Here is a 14,427-nt window from a genome sequence, read left to right on the forward strand (position 1 = left end):
AACAAATGGTTGCTACCCAACTCGTACCTGATCCCCATACTGACGATGGCCCATTCCCCTGCACACATAGGATCTGCCCCTATGGCCGAACTTGTCTCCCGAGTTTAGCATAACGATAGAATTGCAGACTCAGCCAAACGATTAGTCCAGCAATGTCTAGTCTGCCTGCAACACAACCCTGGGAAAGGAACTGTCGTACCCCGGGGAGGGTTTGGGGTCCCCAACCATCCATTTGAAGTCCTACAGATGGACTATATCCAGTTAGAGAGATGTCAAGGACTGAAGTATGTACTTGTTGTTGTGTGCGCTTTTAGCAAATGGGTGGAAGCCTACCCGACGCGTGACAACACTGCTATTGCCACTGCAAAAGTACTACTGAAAGAGTTCTTCCCTCGCTACGGCCTTTGCCGTATTTTATGGAGTGACAATGGCCCCCATTTTGTAGCCGAGGTTATCCAGCTCATCCTGAAAGGACTGGGGGTACGACAGAAATTTCACGCAGTTTTTCACCCCCAATCTGCTGGACTGGTAGAGCGGCACAATGCCACATTGAAACTAAAACTGGCGAAAATAGTGGCTACCACAGGACTAAAATGGCCAGACGCTCTTCCCCTAGCATTGCTGTCAATGCATTCCACCCCCACCAAACACCACTTGACCCCTTACGAGGTCGTTTTCGGCCGGCCCATGAGTATCTGGTCCGCACCCAAACCGACATCTATTCACGACGTCCCGGACGTCCTAATGTCTGACTATCTGTATAACCTAACTAAAACACTGTCTGTTATTCATCATCAGGTGCTGCAGGCCATCCCTGATGCTTCCAGGGGCCCCGGACATACCATCCAGCCTGGAGATTTCGTCCTGATTCGGAACTTCCAGCGGGAGAAGAGTCTGGAACCCCGCTGGACGGGCCCCTGGCAAGTCTTGATCACCACCCGAACAGCTCTTCGAGTGGAGGGGAAACGAAATTGGCTGCATGCACATCACTGCAAGAAAATCTCTCCGACCCTGACGTCGACCGAAGATGTAACCACCCAAGAAGAGCTCCTGCACAAAGACCGACCATCCCTGAGCTGCTACCCTGAAACAGAGACACTCGAATTGGCGAAATTCCCTGATCCCACTGTGCCATCCAGAGAAGGGTATAACCTGCGACGAAAGGAGGGAGTTTCGGCTAAGTAGACCACTGACTAAAGTTACCATTCTCAGAGTGGCGGCCTGACACTACAAAGGTTGCCAGGAGAGAAACCAAACAAAGTCTGTGGTTCTGCCCACTACCGAGCACCTTGAAGATGATGGAAGCGTCCGATACGAAGATGATGGAAGCAACCGGACATCCAAAGACCCACTACAGAAACCCGAAAACTGACAGGTTGCACAGCTCAAAGACTATTGCTCTTCTTATCACTCTTCTCTTTTGCCTCCTCCTCATGACTACCTTCTGGATCGTGGAAGAGAACGCACCGGCTCATAAGACCTTTCTAACGACTGTACGGCCTACCACCATGAAAGAACATTACCTGGTCTCTCTTTCACCTCAAATCCAAGAAAGGCGTAAGGAGTTCTGGAACAACTCCTTCGTACAGTTGCTGCACCAACACAACCTTGCTGCCAATGCCACGAATTGCTGGGTCTGTGGGTTGATACCACATGCCACCGGACATTCCATCCCCTTCATCCCTTCACCTTTCTCTGTTCATGGCTCCTGCCTTGCTTGGCTGATCCTCTTGCAAGAGAGCTACAGAGACAATGCCACTTCCAGCGAAACTATGTCACACTTTTATCATGGAGTCTGGCTGAACAAAACCGGAAGGACTGCTGCTCCCTTTTGCCCTCTATCCTCCAATGCCTCTGTTCACATGGACATCCCCGCCAAAGAAATGGTGGAGATGCAAATATTCAACAATCCAGCCAGACCCACCTTCTCCTACCTCCGGAAACGAACAGCTGCCACCCTGACTGTGGCCCTATCTGTCGTCAATGTCTCGGGCCTTGTATGCATCACAGGCCATGGGACACAAATGGTGGGCCACAGCACTTGCCGCATCACCAGAACTTTGGACTCAACCGACCCACCCTCTTTTGTCACCTCTCCAAACATGTACTTCGTCTGTGGTACAAAAGCCTACACCTGGCTCCCAAAGGGCTGGGGAGGTACCTGCTACATTGCCTTCATCCTTCCTCCAACCTATGTGGCTACGGCAAACCATCACCGACAGAGACGAGCAAAGGACATTGAGCAGGCCGACTCCACTGGAGCACAATTCTTGGATGCAATGAAAGGACTTGTTCCACTTTGGGGTCCGATGGCAAACAGTTGTGCCATCCGACATTTATCCCAGGCAGTCGAGACAACGATGAACATTACAGCTGGTATCCTCACAAACAATACAGCCGAGCTTCAGGCGGTCCGTCTGGTGGCTCTTCAAAACCGCCTTGTTCTAGATGTGGTTCTGGCAGACCGTGGAGGAGCATGTCGTATCATCGGGTCCAGCTGTTGTACCTACATACCAGACAATTCACCCTCCGTCTTCAAGGCCATTGAACACCTCCACAGACTCTCCTCGGAAGTTCATCAGGAACAAGAAGGATGGTCGCTTGGGAGTTGGTTCTGGAGTGCTGTAAAGGACTGGGGATTGAGGTTGCTCATGATTGTACTGATACCAATCGTCGTAATATGTGGACTCTGCATGGGTATTCAATGCTTGCCACCTCTGTGTTCACTATTTGCTAACTGTGTTTGCCCTAAGACTCCGAACTTTGAAGCTGAACGCATGAAAGCTTTGTATGATGTAGAAATCCGTAATATGATGGGGATAGACATAGATTGACAAGCTGGCTAGATATGTTGAAAAGGGAGGACTGTTAAAATCTAGATTGCGACGTAAACATTATCGGCGCCATCTTGTCCCCTTTTAGGCTCATATGTGCGCGTCAGTAGCAGCCATTTTGAATGCCATGGCCTCTCTGCCCACTGCCGATAGCCAGCGTCTCTCTGTCTCCCTCTCTCTCTCTCTCTCTCTCCCTGACCCCGCAAGCATCCCCCGCGCGCTGAGAGTCCGCGCTCTCACATGCTTGGGCCATAAACCACCCCTTCAGCATGGCCCTGCCTCGGATCCACATCCCGTACCCGGCTAACACCTCCCTCCGTCCCTTTGATGATCTCACATCCTTTGATGAACCCCCTTCCTCTGTGCCCGATTGTCCGGCCCGATCCCAGGCCATCACCTAGCCCTGCGGATGCAGTTTATTGCCCCTTACAGTAGGAAGCTGTCCCTCTTCAAAGAATCTATGACTGATCAAAGCCCCCACCCCATGAGATCCGATCAGCCGCACACATTCCGGGAACCGGCGGAATATCCAGCTGCGCGATAGTCATCACCTACTGAGATCGGGGTGGGGACTTTTACTGTAAATATGTGTGGGAACGGGTTTGAAGCGGGGATTCCGAGGATGTCTTTCCGTACTTCAAAGTATTGACAAGAACATGTTTCATACAATAAAGCCATAAACCTGTGTATAAGAGGCCAGGCCTCAGAGATGCGGTTAGAGCACCTCGAGAAGATACCCTGTTGTCTGATTTGACGTGTTCTGCTCCGTCGGAATAAACTCCTGTTTCCTGCCTTCCTGTCTCCAGCGCCTGCCTCTTTGTTTGGTAATATTGAATGGTATGAGAGGCGGCTAACGCCGGGCAAACACTGAAGGTTCTTGGTCGACATCGGCCCTACCTTTCAACAATAGGACGCTCGGGGAGACACAGATGTTGCAGAGAAAAACAGACGGGGCATGACAAAAATAAATATGATACAGCAATAGCAGAGACTGGAGACAGGGAAGAACAAAGAGCAGGACAGAGGAAGAGAGATGGACAGAAAAAGACAGACACGGCGGCACCTGAGCACTCTTAGGTAAAGGTGGTGAGTAAATGAAGATATACGTTTTCTTCATTTTAAAGAGGTTGGCAGATGGCTGCATTTAATAGCACACCTATTTTGCCTCGAAAAAATGCTGGTTTCAAAGAAATGGTTATTTTTTTTAAAATTAATGAGCAGGCCCCCAGCCTAACAACCCACCTTGCCAAAAGGTTGAATTCTTTGAGTCCCTAAACCCCCTCCTCCCATCATTTAGTTACAAGAAAGGGGACGGAGTCTATACATCATAACCACCACTCTGCCCAAGGACGCAGGAGTGTTTTCCACTCTCAAGGTTTGACAACATTCAGAAAAAAACGAAGGGGAAAAAGTTAGGCTTAATCATACTAACCAGTCTTACTAAAGAGAGGAAACATTATATACCTTGCACCAGGGCAAGCCAGGTTATTTTTGGGCTAACATCAACTTTGTCAAAGGCTGAGGTAGTATGTGTAATGTTCCTTATACTTCTACCCCAGTCTATCCCAAGGGAATACCTTTCACTTTTGGACTAGGCACACCTCAACTAAGCGTGGGGGTAGTGTATGGCGCAACTACCCCACCACCCTCACCTTTTTGGCTGTGGGCAAAGGGATTATACCTATTTCCAAACATCTCTATAGCTGGGATATGTTATTGCACCCCTTCACCTTGCCCAAACAGCTTCATTTTTGGACTGCTTTTGCCTTGCGAAAGGGTAGACTATTGTGTGCAGCTACTGCTCCACCTTGGTTCTAAGGCTAGATTTATCCTTCTCCTCCTGCCTTCTCTATGGGTCAAGAGGCAAGCAAAACTAACTCTGTGTGAGCAAACAAATTATCTCTGTTTAACTTTCAAGATTCATTATTGTAGCATTAATGTCAATATTAAAAGAAACATTCAATTGCAACACTTTGTCACTGCAGACGTTCTCTGCAATTCCTCGTTGTCCAACAGCCTTGGGCATGTATTTTCCCTCACACCCATTTTCTTACCCCATGCATCTTGGCATAGAAAGGGAATTATTTTCTAAATCCTCAGTCTCCCTAGTGCAAAGCTATGCAACAGAGGTCAATAATTACCCCCCCCCCCACACCCATAGGCAAGGAAGAGTGAGCGCAAGGATTAATCCCTTCTCACCCCCACCCCAATGGAGACAGCAGGGTAAAATGCCAGAGCAGCTGTGAGCAGCCAAATCTTTTGCATATTTTATCCACCTTGTCCAGGGGCCTTAGGTAAGGGTGGGAATGCAGGAAAATCAGCTAATGTCCTTTAATAAGGAGGGGTCCTACATCCATAAACAACAGGGTCAAGTGTGCCTCCCTGGTTGGCCACCAAGGCATGGGAATTCCTATTTTGTTCACCTGCTTGCGAAGGTCTAGGACCGGAGTTCAAGGCCTTATCTTTAATGCCTCGGGCACAATATGCTGGCTAACCGTACTGCTTTCATTTTTTTCTCTCCTCCCAATACGTGTGCACAATATGTGGGTGAGGGATCCCACTTTAAGAATGATGGTCCTTTTGGCCAATCCGCACCAAATCTGGCATGTTCAATGTTTGTTTAGTGAAAGCTGCTACCCATGTTGCAAGTAGTGCACCAGTGTACTGAGAGTTTTTGCACCTGGCATTATTCCAGATACTCACACATATATTATATATATTATTATAATTTTTTAAAAATATAAGTTTAAACATGAATTTCCTTAAATTTTGCTAATAGAAAAGTTTCTTAAGTCAGCCCACTTTTATACAGCAAATTTAAAAAGAAGGGTACTGAAAAAGTAAATGAATGATGAAATTAGAATAAGCAGTGGCAAATGCAATAGGTCTCACTGTCTGGGACGGTAATTATTATTTTAAAAACGTTCATGCAAACAGGTCACAAAAATAAAAAATGCTGCCTTAATGCGACAGCCAAATGCTTGCACTATCATTTTTTTTATTAAAAAGTTTTAAAAAGGGGCGTGGCCAAGATGGCGACCTAGTCGGTTGCAGTTCCCACAGGCTTCCTGAGACGTACCCTCCCCAGGGGCTAAAACTCACTGCATTCCTCCCTCAGAAGAGCGAGGTGGAAAGGGGAAGCCTGAGACATTGCTTCAGCGCAAAGGGGTCACACAGCAAATACAAAAAAGCATCTCGAATTACTTGAGTCTTAACGACACCGCAGAGGTCCCAGAGGGGGGCGGTTTGGGGGGGCGCTTAAGGCGGTGGTACGCGGGGATCTCATCGCAATTGCTACAGCAGAGGCTAAAGAGTGCAAGGACAGGAGACAGGCTCAGACGGCGCAGGTGTTAGAACTGGAACGGGTACATAGCTGAACCGGGTCCCCTAGGATCTGGCGACAGCTAAAGGCGGCCAGGGCGCAGCTCGCGGGCCTTGACATTGATCGCGCAGAATACGCAGCCCTACGCTTAAAACATACATATTATGTGGGGGGATAAGACGGGGCGACTGCCTGCCAGTAAACTTAGGGCGCGGGTCCAAAGATCTAAAATATCCAGCATACAGAGCCAAGGGGGGCAATTGCTCACTGAAGCTGATCAGATAGCGGATAGCAGATTTGGGCGTTCAATGCCTCACTTTATGATGCGGACCCCACCTCAGTTCCCGAGGAGGGAACTGAGGTGGGGTCCTCATTAGCTTCCATACTTGCTTCAATTAAGGAGTTCCATGAAGAGGTTCTGGCCGATAACCATGCAGCAAAAAACGCTGCCAAGAAACTGCAGGGTGGGTTAAGGCGCCTGAACAAAACCTGCTCTGATATCAGCGATCGTGTAACCATGGTTGAGGCACGAACAGAGCACCTAAAGACAGAAAGCCTGGCCGCCAAACAATTTGGGGAGTCCAACACAGCCTGCATGGTCGACCTAATGGCAAAGATGGAGGATCAGGATAATCGCCAGCGTCGAAACAACTTACGCTTACTTGGGAAGACCCAAGGCGCTTCATTGTCAAGCTGCTTCAAGAGTCCTTCCCTGACGAGTCTGGTTGGGAGGCTGCACCTCCTTCCTCCTGGTCTAATGCCAGGATAGCAATCTTCCCTAAAAAAGATAAATCCCCGCTGGATATGAGCTCATATAGGCTAATAACTCATTAATTGTGACTCCAAGATCTTCTCTAAAGTGTTGGCAAGTCGAATCTCCTCAGTGGTGGAATCCCTCGTATCTGAATGGCAGCATGGGTTTATCCCGAAAAAGGGCACAACAGAGCATGTTAGGAGAGCCATCACCTTGTTTGATGCCGCACAGACAGCAGGAGACCCCATGTCTTTAACACTACTGGACGCCGAAAAGGCCTTTGACTGGGTCTCCTGGAGATATCTGTGGGCGGTCATGAAGAGGATGAGCTTTGGGCCAAAGCTGATACAAGCCGTACAGACGCTCTATTTAAAACCTTCTGCCTGTGTCTCTATAAATGGACAATTAACCGGGCAACTTGAAATCTCCCGTGGCACCAGGCAGGGCTGTCCATGCTCCCCTCTGTTGTTTGCCCTGTATCTGGACCCTTTTATTAAACAGATCGAAAGCAACCATAACATCTTACAGGTTAGCTATCAGGGCTGCAGTACCAAAATTTTAGCCTACGCAGATGATTTGGCCATCACTTCACCAGATCCCATAAGTGCCATAGTGGGCTTGGAAAGGGAGGCAAGTAAATTTGGAAAGTTCTCTGGGTATGCTCTTAATAAAAATAAGACCCAGATAATACCAAACAGTCAAATCTCCTGGGCCGACAGTAGGGTAGTGCCTAAAGTCAAGTATTTAGGAGTCCTTATTTCCTCTAATTTGGACAAAGTTGTTTCCAACAATCTACTACCGCTCGCCACACAAACTAGGAAAGCATTTAAGCAAATAAATAACCTACACCTCACGTTAGTTGGCAGATGTAATGTCATAAAAATTACCTATTTCCCCAAACGTTTATATTTTTTTCGCACAATCTCACTAGAATTTATTAAGGTCAGCCTTTTGAAATTCCAACAAATATATACACAATTTATTTGGGCATACTCACAACCCAGGAGGGCACTCAGACAACTATGCCTGCCAAAAGACCGAGGAGGCTGGGCCTTCCCTAACATCACTTTGTATTATTGGGCCGCCATGCAGTATAGCTCTGAGCTAATTAAAGAACAACCCGATACCTACACTACAGGATTGCCCTTTCCCTTTCAATTACTGGTTGGGGAGCACCACTGGGGGTGCCTGTTACGAGAAACATCCTTTGGATACTTTAAACGGGTTAGATTCAAGACTTTGCTTAACTCATTTAGGGTTTTTCAAAACATTCGTAGATATTTCGGTATAGGTAGGCATAACTACTATTCCCCCATTTTAAATAATAGCAACCTTCCTGATATCTTTGGAAGAGCCTACTTCTCTGATTGGTATAGGGCAGGCATCAGAAAACTAGGTGACCTAATTACCAACGAGGGAGTTATTCCCTTTCCCGATCTTTTGGCCAAATTCAGCATCAAGAGAGAGGACGCTTTTAAATAACTGTCTATCTACGATTTTTTCTCTAGAAAGGTTGGGGGCGCCTCTGGATTCACGGAGGTGGAATTTCTTAATGTCTTGAGGAAACCTCTGACCCCTCGAATTGGCCTCCTATACACCATTATAAATAGACAGACGCCGGATGACCTACAACTATTGCTGGCAAATGGCATATTAAACTTGATTCCCCTAAAAATGTTTTCTTTAATTCACTCACTCTTTCTCAAAACATTTTACTATCAGCGAAACTACAAGCTCAACATTTTAAAACAATTTTTTTTGTACATCACTCCTAGCAAAATCGCAAAGTGGGGAAACGGTCAAGGTACTCTTTGTCCTAGATGCGCTGAATTTGGGGCCAACTCCGTACCTATCTTTAATTCCTGTATAAAGCTTTCACCCACCCTGAACCGAATACAGGGGGTTTTTAGGAGAAGTCACCTCTCAGCCGTTAACCTTGAACCCCACCATCATTATGCTTGGAACTCAAACAGAAACATCACAATTAAAAAAGGAGGGCCTAATCTTCATAGCAATGGCTGTATGGAGAATTTGTGTTGCTTCAGCATGGCTAGACCCAGAGCCCCCTTCATTTTTTCAATGGCTTGCTAGATTCATAGCAACATATCACTTGGAAATAGCAGTATACTCCAAAAAGGGATGTAGGGGTCGTAAGAAGGGCCTGGAGGTGTGGGATAAACTCACTGACTGACTCACTCCGTCGGATTAGCCTGTGTACTATTGCCACTGCATACTCAGCACCTGTTTGATTGAGCAGTGTTTACTTCCCTACAGTGGTAACATATATGAATGTATTTCCATGCTCTGTTATTCCATGTATTTTTTCCCCTTGTCCTTGATTTTCTTTTTATTGCTCATTCACGCCTTTTTTTTCAATTACACTACGTACTTTTTCTGTTGGGGGGGTGGGGGGTAGTCAGATCTCTGATCTGAATTTGTATCTGAACGTGCTTTGCAATTTGAAACGAAAAATAAATAAATAAATAAATAAAAAATAAAAAAACAATTTGAAAAAAAAAAAATAGAGGTCCCTAGTGAACAAGGCACCAGCACTGCATGTCTAGGTGCAGTACGCAAGCTGCTCCTAGAGGTCCCTAGCGAGCAAGGCACCAGCACTGCGGACCTCTTTTGGTCACATATAGTACTGCACCCTGCAGAAGATGTGGTAAATCCACCTTGCCCATAATGCATTGCATGCAAGACAGTACTACGGGTACATTCAAACAGCTATGTCCATATATACAATTCATAGCTATGCAATCTGACAAAAGAATTATCACATCAATTTCGGATTAGGAGGGTGCGGATGAAGGGAAATTTATAGATTGTCTCATAAATGTGAGAGGTTCTAGTGAGCGAAGTAACTATTGCCAGCCTAGCTTAGGACCAAGTGTGTCTTGCCTGAAGCCATTTAAGAAAATAGTGCCTTGAGGCTGTAATTAAAACCTAGGGAGTAACAACACATAACAGGGGGTGTCCTCATGGGAGGTTACAAGAAGTGACAAGGCGGTACTAAAGAAGGACTACTAAGCCTATTGACTAATGAAAAGCCACCATTTACAAGGGACAGGGACAAGATCAACTTAAAAAGATGGGCAGAAAGTGGGCGGAGCTTTATGCACATATCCTGAATACAGCATGTCTGGAAGAGAAAGCGCAAGAACTGCCTAGGCGAGATCTAAAAAGAAATCGGAAACTCGCTATGGGAAAAGCAGGGCAGGGGTGCACATTTCCCAAGCTATTCAAGTGAGCTTTTCCATACCAACTATAACAAAAAAAACAAGGATAAAAAATAAAATAAAAAGCACTGTCAAAATAAAGTATTAGGTCAACAGCCCTACCATAAAAACACATTACATTTTAGGCGATATGCACGTAATCAGGCAAGGTACTATCAGGCACAGTGCAAGAGAGACAACAGGTGAAGTGGATTAACTTGGCTTCCCTCAGATTAATTTAGGCAGGCGAGGCCCTAAAGCCAGAGCTAAAAATAAAAATAATAAATAAATATCCAGACACTATCTCTTTTGAGGGGTCAAGCGTCCCATTAGGTACAAAGTTATTAATTTTAGACATAGGATCTAACTGCAAACAGTTTCGCACCCCTCTAAATATCTACTTCAACATGACAGTCGAAGGTAGAAAAGGCCTTTGATTGGCAGCATCTTGCACTAAATATAAAACATTTTTATCTGATAAACCCAGCATGGAAAATGGCATCTTGGCAACATTCCTAATAATTGTGAAAAATAAAAACAAGATACAAAATTATAAAAGGAAGAGGGACTTACGTGACAACCCAGTAGAGGTACTGGAAGGTCCTACTGTGGCAGTAGGTGCGGCTGTGGAGCTAGCGATTGAGGAGAACAGAGATGGCCCTGAAGATGCAAGGAGGGATGATAGTGCTGTGGCTGGTGCAGCCGTTGATGCAGCTGCCATTGTAGATGCAGGTGTTGCAGCTGAAGAGAGCAGAAACAAAATACACAACATGATTTATTCCACTGATGGGCAGCTGAGGTGGCAGGTTTTATTAAAAAATGAAGGTCTACAGGAAAGGAAAGACCTATAGATCTGTTGTAATTTCAGGATCCAGAGTTAAGGGAAGTAGGCTGTGAAACTCAGAGTGATCAGTTCAAACATCTTGAATTCTACAGTACATACTTGTAATTACATTCAAACAGGATATATTAACTTTACAGACTAGTATAAAACTAAAGCTTTTGGCTTTCTCAGTAGACAACTATACAAAGTGACACATTGGAAATCTGGAGAATACTTTAAAAGAACTCAAATGCGTTTTCTTTTTCTAGGAATACGATATAGCCAACAATGACGTTTAACAACCTATGTCCACAAAGAACTCATCTACGACATTATTTTTACAATCTAGAGCAGCGGTTCTGAAGATGTGGTCCCCAGACACCTGGGGGGCTGTGACGCGCACTCAGGGAGTCTGCGACTGTTTACAATATTAAATAGTATTTGTAGATTTAAAAGGAATATATACCTAGAAAGCTAAATTGAAAAAAAAACATTTTATAATGCTCTGTAAAAGTGAAGAAATTTGATGCTAAAAGTTAAGTTGGTACCCTTATTTTGATTTGTGAAACCTGCACAAGTACTCCCAACAGAATCTCGTATGGATGATGGTTGGCCTCAGCTGAAGCAGTCCTATGCACTGACAAAAACAAAGCATGCATTTGGAGCAAAAAAGATAAAATGATAAGCTAGCATCTAGAATATAGCTTTTTAATCAAAAATAAAAAAACTACACTGGTGTGGCTTGGCACCCGCCGAAGAAAAGCTGCGGTGGCTGAAAGGGGCTGCACAGTATAACAGGACTAATGATACGCAACTTGTAATAAAACGATGGGGGAATTACTGCAGAAAATTCCGCTTACGTTTGGAGGATATTTCCTGCCATCGAAGGATGTTTTCTTTCACTTCAATGGTAGTCGCACAGAGAAAATTTGTTACGGCCCCCATTTTGAATCATCTCTCACAGAGTTATTTACAGGCTTCTCACACCAGTATAGTGGCAATGTTTCTTCTTACCATTCTTCAAAATCCAGAAAGCTTTTTTCCTCAAAAAAATATTTGTTTGTGTCGAGAAGCATGGCAAGCATTATACTTCATATCCTCTTTATTTATCCTTTAGACATTACCTACAGCTGTGTGGAGGGCATCGCATTCCTTATGCTTTTTCACTATTAATTTTCTCTACAAGGTGATTTTACATCAGTCTTCCTGTCATTACCCGCTATGTAAAATATTATATACATATTCCTAGTTCTCTCTCCTGTATTTGACCTGTACTTACTATTTTTGGTATATGGGATGGACAAAGAGTTCACGATTAAAGTACAATAGCCGTGCTTCCTTGCAAGTACTTCCCCGTATCCCTAATTGGATGGAGCCCTTTGTGGACTTAAAACCAAAACACCATGGCGCTACCAATTTGTCGACTACTTTCAGAGGTCTGTCTAGCACTTCGACTGGCGCAAAAGCCGTGGGGGGGTCAGATGTTACTTCATCTCTCACTTCAGAGCAAAAGAGGGGTCTCCATGGAGCTCTTACTGGATGTAATAAGAAAATGTAAACCATTTATGGAGAAAACAAAGCATTGTCTTCAAAACCTTGATGACAAATGGTCACAATGGACAAACAAGTCACTGAGGTGGAATGCAGAGTTGTGAATTGGAAGATAATACTCAGGAGTTGAAGCAACTTTAAGCTGAAGTCACTCAACTTGAAGAACATGCCGAAGATCTTGAAAATCTCAATCGCAGAAACAACCTTCATATTTATGGGTTGGCAGAGAATGTGGAGGCTTAATCCTATTGTGTTTTTTCAATCCTTTCTTCTTAAAATTCTGGATATACCTCCTACTCCTTCCCTCAATAAACAAAGAGCTCATCGACTAGGTTGTAGTACTCATGCTTCCTCACAGAAACCCAGAGAAGTTATAATTTATTCCCTAGCATATAGAGATTTATTGAAAGTCATCAAAGTGGCTGAAGCTCAAACTACTTGGCCTGGTTACAACTTATATTTTTCTCACGATCTGGCCAAATCCATAGCGGGTCGCTGGAAACTATTTCTGGCAATGAGGCAAGTTTTGAGATCAATAAAAGCTCGCTTTGGACTGTTTCATTCTTGCTTATTTAAAGTAACATAAAATAATACTTCCATCAATGAAGATCCAGATGTATTGCAGAAATGTTTAGATAATTGTAGAGATGTACAAATGGATACATCGAGAGTTTCTGCACCTTAAAATCTCACCTTTCATATGTGGTTCTGGATAGGTTTTATTTACACAATATTCTCCATTATTAGTTTGTTCTTTAACCAATGAGTTGTCATAACTTTTAAATTTGTTTCAAGAATTTGTTTTTCTGGTCTTTCTTTATATATCATCTTCCATGTCTTATCCATACCCATTCCTTGTTGTTTTTTTTTTTTTTTTTTTTTTTTCAGAGTTTTATATAGCGCAAACTAGACCCGAACTGAATCGGGTATCAGAGCGCTTTACATAGCACCAGTTACGTTACAGGAGGACACGCATTCATTTTGGGAGATTAAGTTATTTGCCCAGAATCACAGGAGGTTTTTGGCGTCGTTACCGAGACTCGAACCCAGATCCCCAGGTCCGAGGTCGAGCGCCCTAGCCGTTAGGCCAGCTCCTCTCCCCCAATCTGATGCCTCCCTGGACCCCGATGGTGGGGACCTCTTCGGGTGGTTTCACCATCCCTATTTATTTTTCTGTTTGTAGGTATGTTTCATTTGTTGTTCTGTTTTTTACTGGTCTTTTCTGATCTGTATTTATTTTAATCTATTTTTTAATTCTACTCAGTTACTCCTACTGGTTCTCTTTCTACTTTCCTTCTTCTCCAAGATGTTTTTTCATATTCATATTCTTCTATCGTTATTTAAAAGCAATCTACTTTTTTTTTTTTTTAGTGTTGGCCTTTACAGTTCTTTATCGATTATTCATGTAGAATAATTATGATATTCAGCAACATATTTACAGACTTTGGTCTTACGTGTATCGTCTTGGAATGTTAGGGGGTGGTGGGTTCTCCTAATAAAAGACAAAAGGTTTTAACAAACTGATGTGGCATTATAACAGAAAACTCATCTGGTACAAACTGAAGCTAATGAACTTGCTCGGGATTGGGTGGAACAAGTGTTCTCATGTCCTGGCTTGGGAAAGAAGAATGGAGTGGTTATTTTATGTAAAATATCTCTTGATATTTATTTAGTAACTCAGGAATGTGTTGGGGACGGAAGATGGCTTTTAGTTAAATTGATCAATGATAAAATCCCTTCCTTTAACCTTAATGTATATGATCCTACACAGCCAGGCAAAAGGTTTGGGCCTGAAATTACTTGTAAAGGAATGTCTATCTCTGATTATTCCTTTTTTTTGGGTGGCGAGTGCAACTTGGCTGTGCATCCTTTTATTTGTCGCCCTTCTAATGTTACATTTGTTCCCCCTTTATTCACAAACAATA

The 14,427-nt window shown here is 44.2% G+C and overlaps 1 protein-coding gene across 2 annotated transcripts in view; it reads right to left on the reverse strand.

Moving 5' to 3' along the window:
• Positions 1-14,427, reverse strand: part of LOC144829333 (nuclear pore glycoprotein p62-like) — a 277,355-nt gene that overhangs the window by 138,364 nt on the left and 124,564 nt on the right. For both annotated transcript variants that reach the window (XM_078688386.1, XM_078688385.1), the window contains exon 5: positions 10,702-10,869. In XM_078688386.1, coding sequence (XP_078544512.1) covers positions 10,702-10,869 — 168 coding nt within the window. The remainder of the gene's footprint in view (positions 1-10,701; positions 10,870-14,427) is intronic.

Source organism: Lissotriton helveticus, chromosome 4_1 (genome assembly GCF_964261635.1).
Source record: "Lissotriton helveticus chromosome 4_1, aLisHel1.1, whole genome shotgun sequence".
Classification (NCBI taxonomy): Eukaryota; Metazoa; Chordata; class Amphibia; order Caudata; family Salamandridae; genus Lissotriton; species Lissotriton helveticus.